At 46.3% G+C, this 20,058-nt stretch overlaps 1 protein-coding gene across 2 annotated transcripts in view; it reads left to right on the top strand.

The window, feature by feature from the left end:
- The window catches only part of LOC138481372 (enoyl-CoA hydratase EchA19-like), a 501,182-nt gene that overhangs the window by 196,424 nt on the left and 284,700 nt on the right, over nt 1-20,058 (top strand). For both annotated transcript variants that reach the window (XM_069613495.1, XM_069613494.1), the window contains one exon: nt 1,299-1,466. In XM_069613495.1, the coding sequence (XP_069469596.1) occupies nt 1,304-1,466 (163 nt within the window). In that variant the 5' untranslated portion in view covers nt 1,299-1,303. The remainder of the gene's footprint in view (nt 1-1,298; nt 1,467-20,058) is intronic.

Here is a 20,058-nt window from a genome sequence, read left to right as displayed (position 1 = left end):
AAATAAAACGCATACAAAACAATGCATCTTTCGTCTTTACATGTTTTCCTCTCTAGCATTATTTTAGTCAACTTCCTATATACTATCATGTGTTAAATCTCATTGGTGACACTCCTTTCTTTATTCTTAATTGTTGGTCTCATTGCAAGTTTGTTCTCCTCACTTGCCTCCATCTAGGACTTTATTTTCGTGACCACTGGGCTCAATTCTAAACAGATCTGTATTTGCACTAGGAATTTCGTCAATGCAATCCACACGGAGTTACTTTCAGTCAAGTGTAGTTGTTTCCACCATTCCTCTGCAGAAAGCGTCCGGTAGTTTATCATCACCTTCCCCAGGCAGTTTTCACGTTGGTCATTTAGTTCACAACAATTTAGGATGTGATGTTTTAAATTTTCTTCTTTCTTCCCACAGAATCGGCATAGGACATTTCCCCTCGGAATGACACGCCTGTTCCTCAGAATTTCTTTTGTTTCTAAGATATTCAGACGGAACTTCAAATAGTATCTTCTAAGGCGCTTACATGAAGATAGAACCAGATATTTCTGGGGTGTATTCCGTTTTTTTGCTTCATCTGGCTGGTTTAGCATGGATTTTTGAGAAGCTTTTCTCTCCCCAATTTTAATCCAGTAGAGATCAAGCAATTTTCTTTTTACATACTCTGGATTGTTCCATAGTATTAGCTCATTTGTCCCCAGTTGTTTTAGGATCTGACCACATTGATATGTCATCATTTCCATTTCCTGCACACTTTCCTCACAGCTGGTGTATTCACCGTTCGGCACACTCCTCATCAAAGAAATATATACCAGGTGAACTCCAAGTTACTGGTTATGCCAGGCATCCAGGAGTCTTCAAAATGAGGGCCCATGGAAGGGAGGGGAGAGTACACTTACTGCCAACTTCAGCCTAATACTGTGTGATCCTAGGCTGCTTCTGCGCCAGTGGAGCTTAGAAACCCACAGACCATTCATTCAATCCCTCCTGCCTGCCCAGAGGTTCAGAGGAAGAGAAAGTGGTTCACTCCCATCATGGGTCCTTTTGATCCATGGCATGTGATCAGGCCCCTTACCTCTGAGTGCAGCAGAGTAATATTACACAGATCTGCAAGGAAAGATAGAAAACATGCAGCAAGTTCATGGCTTATGGTAGAAATTGGAGAATCCATTTAGCGTGAACGAATTCCCAGCAAGTGAGCTGGGATTTGCTCTGAAGTATTTTGACAACTAGATCGACCTTTACTCTCCTCTTTCACTTGGTCTTTAACTAATTTTCGTATTTTTATTTTTTGTGCACAGACAAGATGAACGTCGTAACTGAAAGGCATGGAACCATTATGACGATTGGGATAAACAGACCAGAAGCCCGAAATGCTGTCAATCCTCAAACAGCATCCGAGCTACTTAAGGCATTTCAGTCCTTTGAAGAGGATCCTTCACTGACGGCCGCAGTATTCCACGGAATAGGTGAGGCACACGCAGGTCTGAAAATGTGCACCAAGTACTAGCCATTGAGAACCCATTCTTGGCGAGTAGAACATTATAAGCTATGTGCAATTAGAGAACTGGCATTCATGGCATGGGGCAAGTGCCTTTTTGCTTATTTAGTAGCTTGCAACTTGAAATTTCCCCCCCAAATATGTTTGTGCCCGTGATGACATGAATCTTCGATTTGAAAGCTTGGCTGATTGTTAGGTGTGTTTTGCAACCCGACTATAAAAAAATCTTTAGTGCTAGCTGAGCGATCAATATTTATTTCAGATCTCCATCAAGCTATGTTGCTGACTTCGTTTACCAACTATAGGTCCTAAGAGACTATAGGGCTCATGAGTTGGGCGGTATACGTTAAAAGTAACAGAATTACCGGCACTTTTACTGCACCGTCCTATACAGGGTTGCCGCTAATTCCGATGGCGGAATTAGCCCCGGTGGAATTACTGCTCCGCAGAATTACCACTAACAAATGAAAGAATTAGTCCCAGCACTACTACCTCTGCCAGAATTACCACCAAGAGTCAAAACAGGGTTTCCAACATATAACAAGTCAAAATACCACCGAAAATGGGCAGTAATTCTGTTGAAAACACAGTGCAGTTGCCTCCACATGAATGCATACAGCTGACGGAAAACAACTCACAGATCCAATCCACTCTAAAAGACAACAAAAGGCCTCCACCTGACCCGAACACACTTCCCAACACCATTCTGCCACTAGCTGTCACAAACTGCGACATGCAGCTCCTCCTGCTCCACATTGCGCTCCAGAGGCAGGAACAGCAGCATAGGGCACAGCGAGGTAGAGGAGACGCCATGTAAGGCGAGGGCACATTCCCCAGGTCAGGCCCTCACGAGGGCACAATCCCCAGGTCAGGCCCTCACTCTGGACATTACTGGCTAACCAGGTAGACCATTGCATACCAGCCCTGATCGATGATGACATACAGAGCAAGACTAACATCAGAACTGCCTTACCCCCACTGCTACATCTCCTCACAACCGCTACCTTCCAGCACACATTGGGTCTGCTGCATGGCATGTCTTGGGCCACATTTTCATATGTGCTTGTGCAGATGCTGGAAGTACTCCTGCACCATGCCTCCCAGCACATCTCTCTGCCCACCACCCGGGCACAGATCAATGGCAAAAAGGCATGAAGGCACGTTTTAGGCAGCAGCCCAACTGCCCAACGTAATTGCTGCTCTGGACTGCTCCCATGTGGTGTTGGTCGGAAGAGGTATACCGCAACAGGAAGCAGTATCACTCCATGAATGTCAAGGTCACCAGCGATGCTGACCTTGTGATCACACTGCTGTGCCTGCTTCCCTGGTTCCACACACAATGCCATGGTCTTGCTGAACCGCACACTGCCTGAATACATGGAGAGCCACAGAGGCCAACGGACATGGATGCTGGGTGAGAACAAGTGCCATCACAAAGACTGATCTCGCAGCACTACTGAAATGCTATGTGAATGGGGGATGGGGAATCACCACAACTGAACAATGCATGACTTGTCAAGGCACTGTACATGCAGGACCTACCTTCACACCCCGCACATGACAGCCACCAATCCACAGGACTAGGACATACTGGACAATGCAGTAGTATGCCGGCAATGAATATTGACCCAACAGGCAAGCAATACACAAACAAAAGGTTGCAGGAACCACAATGCAATTGAACACATCCCTACACATTGAATGTCGCAGTTCAACACTTCACAAAGACTATGTAACACGGGCAGAGAGTAATGCCATGCACTCAGGTAACCACCACAAACCTGCACAAGTACACCTAATCACCTATAAGCGCACATGCATGATAGCAATGTGCAGTCCCAACCCAGGCAACAGGCATTCTGCCATTCCAATCACAGACCATGAAGGCGACGAGTGCTGGCTGTGAGCTGTGTGCATGGTGTAACACAAAAATGCATATGTTCCCTCATAGTAAATGACTCTACATTCAAGTACTGTGATGGCAAATCATGCGTAAGGCAATTCATGGAACATGCATGCACAGTGACCATCAACATGCCCTATGAAAAGGCAACACATCCACAATGCACTGTGACTGACACATGTGACTTTGCCCTTGCAGGTGACTCTGGATACCCCCAGCTACCATGGCGAACGACACCTGTGCGCAATCCACGTAAGCCACCGGAGGTGGCCTACAATGAGGCGCATGTCAGGATCAGGCTAGGCATATAGCGTTAATGTACAGGCCAGAGAAGGTTGGACAGACATTTCTTGCGTGTGCCATGCTGCATAACATCTGCCTCAGGTGAAATGTCCCTCTGTACCCTTATGAGGACATGCCACCCCCAGAAGACGACTCACTACCTGCAGATGCAGTGCTCCCACACAGTGAGCGGTAGGGTGGAAGGGATGTCGGCTGGTGCAGCAAGAAAGAAAAGACATTTATTTCTGGTCACATCAATAATCGCATGTTGCTCACCTTTTGTATGTAGCCATGCATTGAAAAAATCACATTTGCACAATGTGGAAAGTCATAGCATTGCTTCAACTGAACTAGAATTTAATATTGAAGTGTGACAAAAGACATCCCCAACACACCCTCCCCATCTCCCACCCCAACACACTGTACCTGCCCACCTCCGCCTCCCCTAAACCCCTCCACAACACACCGTCCCTGCCCACTTCCCCCTCCCCTAAACCCATCCACAACACACCCTCCCCACCCACCACCCCAGCACACAGCCCCAAAACACCCTCACCACCCACCTCCCCACTCCCCAGCACCCATACCCACCCTAATCCCCTGCGCCTAGTGAAAAAAAAGGTGCAATGCAGTGTGTCGCTCATTTCCTGATCCTCTTGCCCTTGCCAGGCAGTTCTGTGGGGGGGCCACATTGCGCATGGAGCGTCGCCGTGGGCTGCCAGTTGCGTATCCCTCTGTGTGGGTCACTGATGTGGACAGGTCAGACTCTGCCCCTGGATGTGCTGGAGGGTCAGGAGCGTGCTGGCCTGCATTGCCTCAGTGTATGCTTTCCGTCAGATCTCTCACCCTCTGTCCCACAACAGTCAGGGCGATCCCGGTCCAAGGACCTTGCAGTCCTCCGCGAGGCACCCTGAACAGAGCCACGGATTGCCTCCAAGTACCGCACTTGTTGGCCTGTTGCCACTCCATGTCCAGCCTCCTCCATATTGCATCGAGAGAATGCTGCACAATGGGTTGTGGGCTATGGGGAGGGCTGGGGCTGAAGCTTGGGGACCCGAAGGACCCGAAAGCCCTGTGACCTCCACTTACACCCGTGTCACCCTCTGAATACAGGTCACACTAGACATGTGCCTGGTCGTCTTGCTCCGGTGATGAGCGGGTGTCATGGGCCAGATGGGTGAGTGCGGTGCAGCTTGATGTGAGCCTGTGCCCGCATCTGGCTCACATCCTCAGCATCCGGCTGATGAGTGGTGGTTACAGCTGCCAGGGGTGCAGCACCTGTGTGGGTATTGCTGCCATCAGGTGACGTGCTGGCAGTGGCATGTGCGCCGGTGGTAGGCCCTGGTGCCTCACTCCTAACCCTTTCTCATGCTTTTCCCATTTCTGGGCGGTGCAGGGGTGGAGGTTGTTGCCATCGCACTGGTTAGCCCTACCATGGGAAGTAGATGGGCTTGCATCCTCCTTCAGAGTCTACTGTGAACCTGCTGGGTGGACGATGACATGCTGTAGGTCATCATACATACTTATATGTGGGCTTGCTAGTCACTCGGTCACTCGTGCTACATGGTGGCAGGACATCACACAGGTGATCTCATTGGTATGGTTGATTGCAGGCCAATACATGTGGCTAATTCAAGGTGGGGGTAGTGTCTGCTGAGGGTGTACACCTCATTGGCATGTACTCTTTGCCTGTTGGGCTGGCAATGTGGCCTGTACATGCGGTTATGCTGGGGGTACACTTTGGCACTTCACCTTTCCCAGCACACATTGGTGCTGCTCATAGTTGCATGGGCTCACATGTACATTCATACTACAGTGCATGAGTACGTTCGTAGCTTCCCACCTGCCTTTGCATACACATTAGGTCTCATTGCCTTTGGGTGCATTGGCATGTGATTGCACATTCTACTGTCCACTGGGCCCGAGGGACAAATTGCATGGGATGGTCATTGGCCATTGCATTGTCATGGGGTGTGGGGGCATTCATACTGAACATCTTCGTCTTGGCTGCTGGCTCGGACCTCAGCCTTCCCAGCACCCTCGATCCCCTCCATGTGGAGGATGCTGCTAGACTGCTCCTCCCACAGGATCAGGACAAGGGGGTCCACAGTGCCGCCTCCTGTGGCAGATGTCTCCCGCCGGTGTTTTAACAGGAGGCTGCGGACTGTGGCCTTGAGATCATTCCACCTTTTCCTGCAGTCCTCGCTGTCCCATGGGATTGTGCCCACTGATGTGACCTTGTTGTGGATGCTGGCCCAGATGGCAGCCTTCCTTTTCTAGATGTTTTTCTGTGCCTAGAGCCATAAAGCGCTTCTTCATTGGGCCACTACCTCCTCAGTGACGACCTGCAGCTCTGTCGCACAGAATTTTTGTTTCCTGTGCCTCATACCGGGCACCTTCCCTTTCCCTTTGTTCTGTGATGTTTTCTCTACCTTCTGGTTCCAGATGGCAACTGGAAATAGGGGATTTTTCCAGAAGTCTGTCGCTGTGCTTCCTGTTCCGTTGATGACGCTATTTCCGCCTAGCCCCGAATGTATTAGCAGTAATGATAACTCTGCCGATTCTGGTCGGAATTACTATCCGACACTCATTTTTGGTGGTAAATCTGCCAGACCGAGTTACCGTTACCACCACTGGGGTGTGCGCGCTCGAGTCAAGTTGTAATTTGGCAGTAATTCCGCCATACAGCGCGGCGGTAACAGTAATTTCGCCAAACTCGTAATGAAGCCCTCTGTTCTCCTTTTGCAAATACTCAGCAAATGCATTATACTCTTGGAGGACACTCTGGACAATAAAATCTGAATCTAGTTGGTGACGTGTCCACCATCAAGAGGTTTTGATTTAAAGTATTAAGGCTAAACATTTCCAAGAAGAGTCTAAGGAAACTTCTAAATCCGTCCCGTTCAGATTTATTTATTTTAAGAACTCTAAATCCATAAGCATCACAAAACGGCATTCCAAGAAATGCCTTTATTCAACAATCCAAAACATGGTATAAACCCTACTAGGATACGACTGCAATTACTGGTATTGGGCAGGTTAAAAACCATGAATTGCTCAAAATAAAAGCAATGTATTCCCATATAACTTGTCCAATGGTGCAAAAGTCTGTAAAGTGCATTTTCTGTGACATGATTTAAGTATAGTAAAGTATGCCATAACGTTTGCGCTCGTCACTAGACATTGTCGAATGATAGTAGACAGTTGGCGAGTAAGAAATTAGTTGGTGTGTGAATGTGGAGTACTGAGGGGGTGGGTGATGTTTTCTGGTTTTTGTTTGGCCTGGCTAGTAGCTGACAATTTGAAATGTGTACCCCAGCATTAAACTGCAGATGTACTCTTAAGTCAATGCCGGCATTCTATAAAGTAATTATGCTAGTAGAGAATTGAACTGCATTAATAAGCCAGTGCAATACTACACAATGAATTCTCTACTACTTTATGCCAAAATAATACTGGATCACCATTATATTTCTAATGCCAATACTTCTCTTAACATGCGTTGCCCGTCTATATAGATTTGATTGGTGTTCGAGCATCACGAGATATAGTAGTTTGAACAATTACTTGCTTAAAGAAAAGGAACAAGCCACCATTTCTTGAGTTTGTAATACCAATATAAGAAAGCATTACACATTGATTAATGTTCTCTTGTAACCCAATATCACATGGGCAAAGGGCATTTTATTCTGCCTTTCCAGCAAGCCGTATTAGCCAACATATGAAGCTAGTATCATCTTAATTTGTTGATCAAAGGGTGTGATCTAGTGTTAATTCTCGGATAGACAAGTCTTAAACAATGTTGTTCAAATTGCTTTGATCTACAATCATCCCAATGTTCATCCAATTTAGCAGGCAACACAGTCTTTTTGTCATGCATCAGTCCTGGAGATTGGTTTACCGTTGGAAGTACTACTAACATGGCTGCCGGTTTCCTAACTTAACGGTCTAGCTTCCCGTGTTTTCCCTTTTGTTCTAGTCTTACCTGACCTTCCTTATACTGCCACTAGCAGTGTTTCCATACTTTCAGGTAAGGTGATCGGGATCTATCTAACTGTGCTTGCAGTCACGGCGCGTATCTCCAATCACTACGTGTATTCCGTGTCTGTGTCTCTTTCGGCAACTTCTATTTGCCCTTGCAATAAGTTTCCGCTTTCGCGGGTTGTTCATCTCTCTTTTTCTATCTACCTGTCTAGTTCTACCGCTCTTACTCTACAGTCTCACTACCCAACAGTTTACCTATATCTCAACGAGTGTTATCTGTTCCTCCTAAATCATCGGAGTTCTATATCCGGAAGCTTGGCTGACCAGATCTACCAGCAACAAGACTTCTTTTTTGTGATTGCCATCTATTTGATTACGGACCGGATTCCGACCGGGGTTTTTTCTGCCGATCGGCTTTTTCCCCATTTTAGGGCGTGCTCCTCGGGTTACCTCCGGATCTGTAGCATATTCAGACCACGGAGGCTGCCGAGGGAGCGCAACCCTACCTACGACAAAAAAAGAGAAGAAGCCTGGAAAAGAGGCCAGGATTAAGACGAAGAAGAAGAGTACAGTCAGCGTGGAGGAGATTCCAGAACAGACAGGTGAGGAGGAGTCAGGGGAGGAGGAGGTCCAGCCTGACAGTATACAACGCCCAAAGGAGGAAGATGGCGTCTCCAGAACAGATCCAAGAGATGTGTAACGCCATACAGAGTCTTAGAGTTGACATGCAGTCTCTTCACGCAGAGAATCCTCTTCTTCGTCAACAAGCCGCAACCAGGGAAGGTGGAAGGGACGATCTACCACCAATGCCCTTTACATATGGTAAATATGACGGAAACCCTACGTTTATTAAGGAGTTCCTGGATGCCTGCTCAGTTTACTTTTCCTTTAGGCCTCGAGCATTTGAGTCCGGAAGGGCCTGAGTGGGATTTCTCATAGCCAACTTGACCGGAAGCGCCCTGGCATGGGCAACCCCTCTGGTTACCAACCAGGATCCCTTGGTCAATGATTATACCCTGTTTGTACAAGGATTCAAGAGCCGATTTGAGCGTTCCGACGTACAGTATTCGAAGTACGACTCCTTCCTTGAAATCAAACAAGGAAACAAACAAACAAGGAAATCAGGACCTGCAAGGCTACATTGCGCAGTTCCAGGCACTTGCGGTTTCAACTAAATGGCCAGATACTGCACAACAAGCCATCTTCAAACGCGGATTGAACGAAGATCTTAAAAGATGAACTGGCCAGAGTAATTCGTCCTAACAGCTTCCAAGAACTAGCTACTCTAGTACTCCAGATTGATTACCGTCTACAAGAAAGACGAGCTGAAAGGAGAAGAGGAAGGGGATCGACGTCTCAGTGTAGTCCTCTTCAAGGAAGAAGAGAGAGTCCCACTTTGGAAGAACCCATGCAGATAGGATCAACTAGGGGTCCTCTTACCAAGACCGAAAGAAGACGAAGACAGGATTTAAATCTCTGTATGTATTGTGGGTCAGCTAAACATACCCTCAAGGAATGTCCTGACATACCCTCTAAGCGACAGGGAAACGCCAGACCCCAGGTATTTGCAAGGGAGACCATGGGGAAGACCGCCCAAACCCTTGCAACCTTACCAGACCCGCTCTTGAAGGAGTAGAGGATAACCGTTTGATGCTGTTTCAGGTATCCTTTGCTTGCAAATCGAAGCAGAATTTCTCGGTATTGGCCATGCTGGACTGCGGAGCTGCAGGAAACTTTATCGATGTGACCTGGGCCCAGGAGAACCAGATCCCACTTAGGGAGAAGGACAGACCCGTACCTGTAGAGGGCATGGACGGTCGTCCGCTCTCGTCCGGACCCATTACTATGGAGACAATTCCCATAACGGTTAAGATGGAGCATCATGTCGAGGCTCTCCAGTTTTGATTTTATCAGAGCAGCCCATTTTCCGTTAATATTAGGGATTTCTTGGCTAAGAAGGCATAACCCCAGAATCGACTGGACAAGCAACAAGATTAATTTTGACTCAGAATTCTGTCAAGAACACTGCATGAACGATATGGAACCCCTGAGAGAGGTTCGATCCAGTCTAGTCCGAGTTCAAGGTAGCCTCTCTGTATTCTCCATTCCTAGGCAGTACCAGTCATTTGCACGAGTATTCGAAGAGATGAACCCTAGACTCCTCCCACCTCACTGTAACGAGGACTGCAGCATAGACCTCAAGGAAGTAACTTCTCTTCCATTCGAACGTATGTATCCGTTATCCTTGACTGAAAAGAAGGCACTGAAGGAGTACCGAGCGGCTAACTTGGAAATTGGACTCGTAAGACCATCAAGATCATCTGGAGGAGCTTCTTGTTTTTCATTTCGAAGAAGAACTCTAAAGAACTACGCCCCTGTATAGATTACAGGGGTTTGAACAGCATAACCATCCGGGACAGATATCCAATGCCACTTATCAGAGACATTCTCGAAGCTGTCAGAAACTCCAAAATATTTACCAAACTTGATCTCCGAGGTGCTTATCATTTGTTAAGAATCAAGAATGGGGATGAATGGAAGACTGCATTTAGGACACCGCTGGGTTTGTTCGAATATTGCGTTATGCCGTTCGGACTGGTGAATGCCCCAGCTGTGTTTCAGCGATTTGTGGACAGGATCTTCGCTGATATGTTGTACATATCGGTAGTTGTATATCTCGATGATATACTGGTCTTCTCTCCTTCCTTGGAAGAACATTGTGTCCAGGTGAGCGAGGTTCTCCATAGATTGCTTGAGAACAATCTATTTGCCAAGCCGGAGAAGTGCCAATTCGAAGCCTCTGAAGTACCCTACTTGGGGTTCATTCTGTCAGCCAAGGGGATTCGCATGGACCCAAGCAAGATTCAGGCGATAGACCGATGGCCAGAACCCTCTTTGGTCAAGGAGATTCAACGTTTTCTAGGGTTGGCAAACTTTTATCGCAGGTTCATACCTAGATTCTCTGACCTTGTATTACCCATAACCACTCTCCTCAAGAAGGGTGTAGCTTTCTATTGGGGACCCGCCGCTCAAGAAGCATTCAAGGCCTTAAAGGGATTCTTCACCTCTGCTCCTGTTCTGGTCCAGCCGGATCAGAACAAACCCTTTGTTCTGGAAACTGATGCCTCAGGGGGCACCTTGGGAGCAGTATTGCTACAAGAAGGGAGTTATGGGTTAGAACACCCTATTGCTTACTACTCTCGTACCTTGACAGGAAGTGAAAGAAACTACTCAGTACTCGAGAGAGAAGTATTAGCTATACGAAATGCTTGTCAAGAATGGAGACATCTTCTTCAGGGAGCTTCACATCAGTTCATCATCCGCACGGACCATCGTAATCTGAAGGTCCTCCAACAGATGGAGTGTAGAAACTCAAGGCATGCCCGTTGGGCCTACTATTTTCTAACTTTGACTTCCAGATCACTCACATACCAGGATCTCAAAACGGTGTAGCAGACGCCTTATCCCGAAGCTGGGCAGAGGAAGATCTATCAGAGGTTAAGAAGGAGAAGATCCTACCGAGGCACCACTTTCACCTGATTGCTAACCTTTTTCTTCAAAGAGTTCAAGAGGAACTTCTCCATTGCTCTCAGGAGGAGAAGAGGTCCTGCCAGTTACAGGAACGTGAGGGATTGTGGTTTCATCATTCAACCTTGTTTCTACCCACACCTACTCTCCGAAGATAAGCCATAAGCTATTGTCACGATCTTCCCCTAGCAGGACACACGGGAGAAACAGCAACATTCAAACTTGTTTCCAGGAGTTTTTGGTGGCCCTCGATGCGAAAAGACATAACCTCAAACGTATCCACGTGTCCCACCTGTGCCATCAATAAGACTCCTCGTCACAGACCGCTTGGACTTCTGCATCAAGCTAAAGCACCTACTCGCCCCTGGGAAGACCTCTCATTGGACTTCATAGTAGAGCTCCCAGTCTCGAAGGAGAGAACGGTGATCTTCATGATAGTTGATTCATTCACTAAATTGGCTCATTTTGTATCTCTATCAGGAGTTCCCTCAGCCTCAGAGACCCCTACAGTCTTTCTCCGTGAGGTTGTCAGACTACATGGCTTACCACGGTCGATCATATCTGACAGAGGAACGCAATTCACCTCAAAGTTTTGGGACTCTCTATGCAACCAATTGGGCATCCAAAAATCCCTGTCCTCGGGGTATCACCCTCAGTCTAACGGGCAGACAGAAAGGCTAAATGCCAATTTGGAACAGTACCTTCGCTGTTTTTGCAACAAGGAGCAAGATGACTGGGCAGTCTTGCTGCCGATGGCTGAGTTTGCCTATAACAATACCTACCACACAGCTATCAAGATGAGTCCTTTCAAGTGTACATATGGATACCATCCTCACCACTTACCAGGAACTTCCAACTTTAGAGGTCAGATGACCACTCCCGCTTTGGAAAGGATGCTCACTGATCTCCAACGTACCCACAAGGAAGCCTTACAAGCACCGGAGGACAGTCGCAAGACTTATAAGACTCATGCAGATGCCAAACGCTGTGCCGTTCCCCTCTGGAAGCCTGGTGATTTAGTATGGCTCTCCACATGATATCTACCCCGTTGGACTCATATGGGGAAATTTGCAGCAAAATATATAGGCCCATACCAAATTCTGTCACAGATCAATCCAGTAGCATTTAGATTAAAACTGCCCCACGCATTGCGACGGATACACCCAGTCTTTCATTCCTCTCTACTCAAGACACATTTAGAAGATCCATACAAGAGAACTCGGAGAAAAACAGTCATCACTCCTCTTGAGGAACCAGAAGAATATGAGGTGGACAGAATCGTGGATTCCCGTTACAGGAAAGGAACCCTACAATATCTGATCCATTGGAAGGGCTATCCTATAGCTGAAAGGACCTGGGAACCAAGATCCCATGTGCATGCACCCAAACTTGTACAACATTTCCATAGACTGTATCCAGGGAAACCAGAAGGGCGCATGTATCGACGGGGGCATACTGTCATGCATCAGCCCTGGAGATTGGTTTACCGTTGGAAGTACTACTAACGTGGCTGCCGGTTTCCTAACTTAACGGTCTAGCTTATTTCAAGATGGCCGACGGAACCTATAACTGGCAAATCAGACCAGCGCAATGCACGTTGTATCATTCCTTGTTACGTGCGCTGCCAGTCTCTCATAGCGACTAGCCTTACTCCACTTTCCTGTGTTTTCCCTTTTGTTCTAGTCTTACCTGACCTTCCTTATACTGCCACTAGCAGTGTTTCCATACTTTCAGGTAAGGTGATCGGGATCTATCTAACTGTGCTTGCAGTCACGACGCGTATCTCCAATCACTATGCGTATTCCGTGTCTGTGTCTCTTTCGGCAACTTCTATTTGCCTTTGCAATAAGTTTCTGCTTTTGCGGGTTGTTCATCTCTCTTTCTCTATCTAACTGTCTAGTTCTACCGCTCTTACTCTACAGTCTCACTACCCAACGGTTTACCTATATCTCAACGAGTGTTATCTGTTCCTCCTAAATCATCGGAGTTCTATATCCGGAAGGTTGGCTGACCAAATCTACCAGCAGCAAGACTTCTTGTTTGTGATTGCCATCTATTTGATTACGGACCGGATTCCGACCAGGGTTTTTTCTGCCGATCGGCTTTTTCCCTATTTTAGGGCGTGCTCCTCGGGTTACCTCCGGATCTGTGCATATTCAGACCACGGAGGCTGCCGAGGGAGTGCGACCCTACCTATGACAAAAAAAGAGAAGAAGCCTGGAAAAGAGGCAAGGATTAAGACGAAGAATAAGAGTACAGTCGGCGTGGAGGAGATCCCAGAACAGACAGGTGAGGAGGAGTCAGGGGAAGAGGAGGTCCAGCCTGACACCTTTTGAGAATTCATTTTACATTGAGTAGAATGGATTTTGGATTGAGGAAGCACATGGTTTAAAAATGTGATCCTATTAGTGTCACCAATGCCTTTGTACCTATACATAAACACACATTGCATATCCAATCCATGCCGCTTTTACTGTGAACCACAATGTTGGCTACAGACTTGTTCACTTGCAGTGTTTTTTTTTTCAAACTGTAGCAGTGTAATCCTCCCCATAATCTTTGGAACATCCCGTAGCATTAGTTGTAATCTCAGATTTTAAGACATTTCTAAATGAAACAAGCACTGGCAATGCCAACAGTTTGGGCTTTTGTGTAGGCATGGGAAAGGCTCTGTCGTAGTGGTATTATCTGGCCATTGTTGCACAATGATGCGCATACTTGGGCATCCTATAGCAGTGCCTCGGAAATGCCTATACAAGCCAAAACTGTTGGCTTTGCCCATGCTTGTTTTAACAGGGCATCTGTGAAGGACACGCATAGTGCATATAAATCGAAGACCGATCTGATTTAGAAATTTTTATGACACCAGTAGCGTGTTTACAACTCCAATTAAGTCATTAACTCTCAGAAGACTGCTTTAAAAAACACAGGCCGGCAATTCGAGCACAAAGTCTGGTAAATTAGTGCCAGTGTGCTAATATGAAGGTACCCTTTCCTTGGTTAAGAGAGCTATTTACCTGCTGCCAATTCTTGTTAACATGGACACGTCACTGGAGGATGGGTGTCGTAATACTATGTACCCACTAATTTACTTACTCTCTTACCCTACCTCTAATCTGCCTTCAAGCTAACATTTTATCCTCACCACTAACCTGTCGCTGTCTCTCACTTTCTCTGCCTCCATTCTAGAACTTCATCCATCACGGTCACATCCCTAACACAGCTGGCCATACCACCTACCTGGACTTAAAAATGTCTGATTGTCCTTTATGTATGTCCACTAATGTATTGTCCGCAGTGACTCTACTGTTCCATTTACTCCCCTCCCAAACCTGGTCAGAATGTCACTCAAACTCATCCATTTGCAAGAAGCTCACGGCTTCCCGCCAGATCTGATGTCTGATCAATTGTACATTCTTATGTGATCAAAAGTGTGTTGTTCTTCCCTGTATATGAAGATTCCTCAACCTCGTGTGTAGGTAAAGTAGGGGAGGAATTCTTTCCCTTCTTAGAAATCTTTGACTTTTTGGCCTTGGGTTTACCCTTGGGCTTAGGCTTCTACTTAGGCTTGCCTAGTGCGCCTTCCTTTCTTTGAGACTTAGTAGGTGGTAGCTCTGCCCACAAGACCTAAGCCTCTGAGGTCAATACCTAGAAGACCTCTACCTGGAACTTGCCTCTAAACATTTACAGGTATCCTGACCACTGCTCCATTTACTGACAGGCATTACAGGGAAGCTAAGAGGGGGGACCATCAGCTAACTTGATGGGCCTCCAAGGAGCTCTGGCCAGAGCCTCCGAGTTACCTGGGTGGCATCCACCACGTTTCTGCTGGCTTCACTAGGCTTTACATGATCTCTGTGTGATTTACTACCCTTATGGAACTTTTTGTGGGCCTTATGGGATGCAGGCTTTTCAGTAGATACACCATCTTTCTGTTTTTTTCCTCCTCTTGCTTACCAGAAGCACTCTTGACCTTATGGAACACTCTATGGGATAACCGTAAATCAGCAGAAATGGCAAGTTTCCTTGGAACTAACTCCTTGGAATCTGCCAAATGCTGTTTCAGCTCAGGGGAACAAGAAAAAAAAATTTGTTAAAGCAGAACAAGATTTATCATGCCATCAAAAGTAGTTACTTTGTGATCTTCAACTCAGCCATTCCAGTTCTTCAAAGAATCATTTGCATCTATCACCCACGTATAAGGGGCTCATTATGAGTTCCATGGTATCACGCTGGCAATTCCAGCAGGATACCGGGAAACTGCCGTACCGTCTCCGCCGCTTACGGGCGACAGATACGCTGGTAATGCCCCATTCCAAGGAGTCCATAGCACTCCATGGGATAGGGTTGCCCGAGTCACCGGCAACTTTAGTAACAGTGCCGGTGATTCAGGCATTTATCTGCCAGTAGGGGCCTGATCTACCAGCAGGTTAGTCCTGCCGGTTGATCAGAGCCCCACCGACAGGCTTGTAATCGGCACGCATCCTGTGTCCCATGTAATATTAAGGGACACAGTGCGTAATGCAGTGTAATACCAAAACTCACCACTAGGTGCAAAAACCGAAAAACTATATATATATATATATATATATATATATATATATATATATATATATATATATATATATATATATATATATATATATATATATATTTTCTCCATTGACTTAACATTGGCCATTGACTGATCATTGTTACATTGACTTACATTGAGACTCTCGGCCATCTTGGAAACGCCCACTTGCTCTGATTGGCTCATGGCAATGACATCACAAAACAAGATGGCTGATGGGATTGTAGTTTTTGCACTTAGTGGTGAGTTTTGGTATTACACTGCATTGCGCACTGTCCCTTAATATTACATGGGACACAGGACGGTTACGGAATGGTGCTGGTTTACATTGTTACCAGTACCTTTATTTCCGGACCGGCCAACTCATAATGAGGCCCATGGTCTCTTTTTTTTCTTGTGGTCTCTAAACAGCTTTAAGTATTGGGCAGGAGTCTTCCCAAACTTTAAGAGCAAAGCCTGCTCTAATTTGTCAAAGTAGGGTCACCAACAACTCCATAATAGCTCTGCAGCCATTCTGGGGAAGTCTGCTGAGCAATCATGGAATTTGGTCACTCATTCACCTCCTGGACTTCACACATACTCAAATGCAGTCAATCAATCAATTATGTCATGTTCTCAAAATAAACATTCAACAGATCCTCAGGAAATCTTGGACCAGAGCACCCTGCCAGAACCATTGAGCATGAAGACCCTTGCAGTCTGACCAACTCCAGCTGGAATGCTCCGCTCTGTTCTGGGCTTTCTCAGTCTTATCAGATTCCATCTCAGCAATATTATATTTTGAGTTCCATTTCTTTGAACCTAAGCTACTCCTTTCTTGAATCAAAAATAATTTCATCATCAGATATTGTAATAGAGGATTGAGAAGTGTTCTCTGCATTTTCACTTGCGCCATCTGTGGTATCCAGAACACCAGGACCATTACTACTGCTATGCTCTACCCCAGCATCTCCTACACGTAGCTTCCTGATGATCTTTCAGTTTGTGCACTAGATCAGCTTTAACACCACAGGTAGGTAAACCTTTCTCTGCACACATTTCTTTTAGATAATCAACTGTGTGCATTGCTAGAGTTACAGCACTGTATGTCTGCATATTGTAATATATGTTATGTAAGTTTACAGACCGAAAACTAAAGCTTAGGGTTCTGTGTAACAAGACAATGGGATCACGCCACTGAATCTACACTGATTGCCAAAGACCTTATCCCACCACTGCCAACCAATTTGTTGAGAGAGATTTCCAAAATCAGCCAAGGTAGGAGGATTTTGGGAGGCCACCCTATTATGGTGAACAGGGAAGACAATAAGCGGCTAGCCAAACCCAATCAAGGTGAGGTATCAGAGCGACAAGTGTTGGTCCCAGGAAGGGTGTGAGAATGGTCCAGGGCTACAGTGAGTCCACACAGAGAAACACTAGTAATGCCAGTTAGACAGGTAAGTATACAAAAATGCAATTATATATTAGGCCTTTAGTTGCACAATAAGCAGAAACCAATACCATGCACATATTGTCACACAAAACCATTATGAAACAGATGTATACATTCACTCTTAGGAGATATAGATTAGCATTTGATACAATGACCAGTGCAACACAGGTAAGTAGTTCAGATGTGTAGAGATGGATAGTACTCATTACAATCAACACAAAACAGCTTCCCTAATTCTTATAAAGTCCATCTCTAAGATGTTTTCGGACCTTGTTCCCCAAAGTCACCAGTTAAGTCTAGATAGAGCTTTGCAGTGCCAGTGGTTATGATTAATGAAGAGTCACAAAGTTGGATAAACCCTCAGGTAAAGTTCAGCAGATTAGTACTCCACTCAATTCAACACACTAGGGTAGTCCTGGCGCTGATTCTTAACGCAAGTTCCACCACCAAAGGTCAGGTAAGAGTGAGTTGGGGTCTTTTTATGCCCTTGTTACATTATGGCAGATGGAGGGAGGGGCCAAGCAACAGGTATGTAGACATACCCACCTGGCTTGGAGTTCTATGGATACTACGTGTTGAGGTTGCAGACTTCATAGCAGGCTTGTTCTTTAATCTTGGTTCCTTTCGTGAGGGTCTAGACAGAAAAGATACTTTGTTTTGTGGCATTTAGTTTCGGTCGGTCGCGGTGCTTAGGAATCGGTTTCTGAACAGCTTCCAGTTGAAGACAGGCTACCACTACAGTGGCCATGGGACACCTCAGGAACACTCCGACAAGATCCAATGAAGATCACCATGGTCGGGTGGCTACAGGTGATTGTCCAGCTGCGAACACAGGAACAACCCCAGCAGAGCTTCCCTTGGAGTGAGAGGGCTGTAAATGCAGGTGACCTGTGGTACAAGCTAGAGATCTGCAAAGTTCCACGGTTCTACTCAGTACGGTGATGACTGCAGCAAGTTAGCCCAGAGGAGAGAGCTGGTCATTGCACCATTTGGTCAGAGGCACTTTTCATAAGGTTCATCAGTCCGGGATCTTCGAGTATGGATCGAGACTGGTTGTCCCCACTGGTCCAGGGGTCGAAGCATCAACGAAGCGTTTTTGATATCGGGACGGAGGAGCAGGGCTTTACCCTGAGCTGATACTGGTTGGCTGAAGGGGTCGTCCTCTGGTCGTCAGCGGCCTGCTCTTCTGCATGTAAGTCTTGGCTCCAACAGTGATCTGATGAACAGTTGCAGGAGCCCTTATTTTATCCAAGATTCAAGCTGGGATCAAGCCCACCACTGTTATAGATCTGTACCACTCCAAAGCCAGTGGCTATCCAATGCTGGATAGCCAAAGGTCACCACATCTGCTCAGTAGTACACACATTCAGGCACCAGCGATGTGGATTGTCCCAGCCCCATTCTCTGGTGTACACACACATGCGCACGCACACGCACACACACATGCCACCTTTATTGGCCATTCACAGTAAATGCAAAAGTAAAAGAACACAAAAACTGTAAAAGAAATCCGTCTTCGGCACATTGTTAAAGTAATCGAAAAGCCATACAAAGTATCCTAACTGCAATTCACTGTAATGTGAGGTGTGCAGCTATACAAAATACAATCATTCACAAATGAAGACATTGGGCCTCATTACGAGGTTGGTGGTAACCTGCCGGTGCTACCTCGAAACACCAAATACGCCGCCTGACTTCCCGGTGCCACCGGGACATTACAAGGCTCGGCGGAGTGGGAAGTCAGGCAGGGGATTCGTAAGTCCCCAGAATGGGGACTCGGAAGCACCGGCACTGTTGCTAATGGTGCCAGTGCTTCCATGACAGGGTTAGACCTGCCAGGCACGGCAGCCCCGGCAGGTAGACTTGTAGTGTGGCGGTCTGGAAACAAGGGTGCCGGTATGCTTACCGACACCGTTGTTTCCAGACTGCCACACTCGTAATGAGACCTATAGTCTCTCTGTACTCTTAGTCTTGGGGATTAGTCAAGTTTACCCATAAGAATCAGCAAATCAGGTAAGGGAAGTAAAGCATTTACTTCCAAAAATCAGAACAGGGTTCAAAACAATCCAAAAGAAAGGGTGTCCCATATTAAGGGAAGTTGCAAAAAAGAAAATCTTTCCTAAAACCCCTTCCATAGTGCTCCCCTGACTGGATAGATAAACAATTTAGTGCAATTAATCCTGAACCAAGATAGTGCACCATATTCCTGCAGTCCACTCATCACTGCCTTAGGGAAGCATCAGGTTAAGACGGGAAAGGATATAATCTGCGAAGAGCGATGCTTTGAACTCACTCCTCACAAGCCACTGCCATGATATTAATATTTTGATAAATCGTATTTGCCCGGGGCACAATTACTAGAGTGAACAAAAGGCTTAAGTGGCAAACCCTGTCAAGTTCCTCTGAATAACACCAACTCGCCAGACGAAACTTGGTTAACTAGCATTCTAGCCTTCTGACAGTTGTACAGTGATGCCATCCAGGTCCTATAATTATGTCCCATACCCGTACTTTCCAAGACCGCTTACATGAATGGCCATTTCACACAGTTGAACGCCTTCTCTTTGTCCATGGAAATCAAGGTCTTCCCTTGACTCTGTGCCAAATGTACGAAATCAAGTTTTTCCCTGATATTAACAACACCCTGCCTCACTTGTAGTATCAACCACACTTGGTCACCATGAGTCAATGTAGGTAGCACTTCATTCAGCTTATTTCCCGGGATTTTCGCAAGAATTGTTTGTGTTTGAGAAAGGGTTTGGCGCCGTGTTGGTCCCGTTTTAAAATCAAGCAAGTTTTGTTACCTTTTATTGGCCTAACAAAATATAAGATGTTAGGTCGATAAGCTTTCGAAGTCC

This window comes from Ambystoma mexicanum, chromosome 5p (genome assembly GCF_040938575.1).
Source record: "Ambystoma mexicanum isolate Mex_15411 chromosome 5p, UKY_AmexF1_1, whole genome shotgun sequence".
NCBI classification, from domain to species: Eukaryota; Metazoa; Chordata; class Amphibia; order Caudata; family Ambystomatidae; genus Ambystoma; species Ambystoma mexicanum.
The sequence above is the reverse complement of the archived record's forward strand: the minus strand, read 5'-3'. Positions and strand labels throughout refer to the sequence as shown.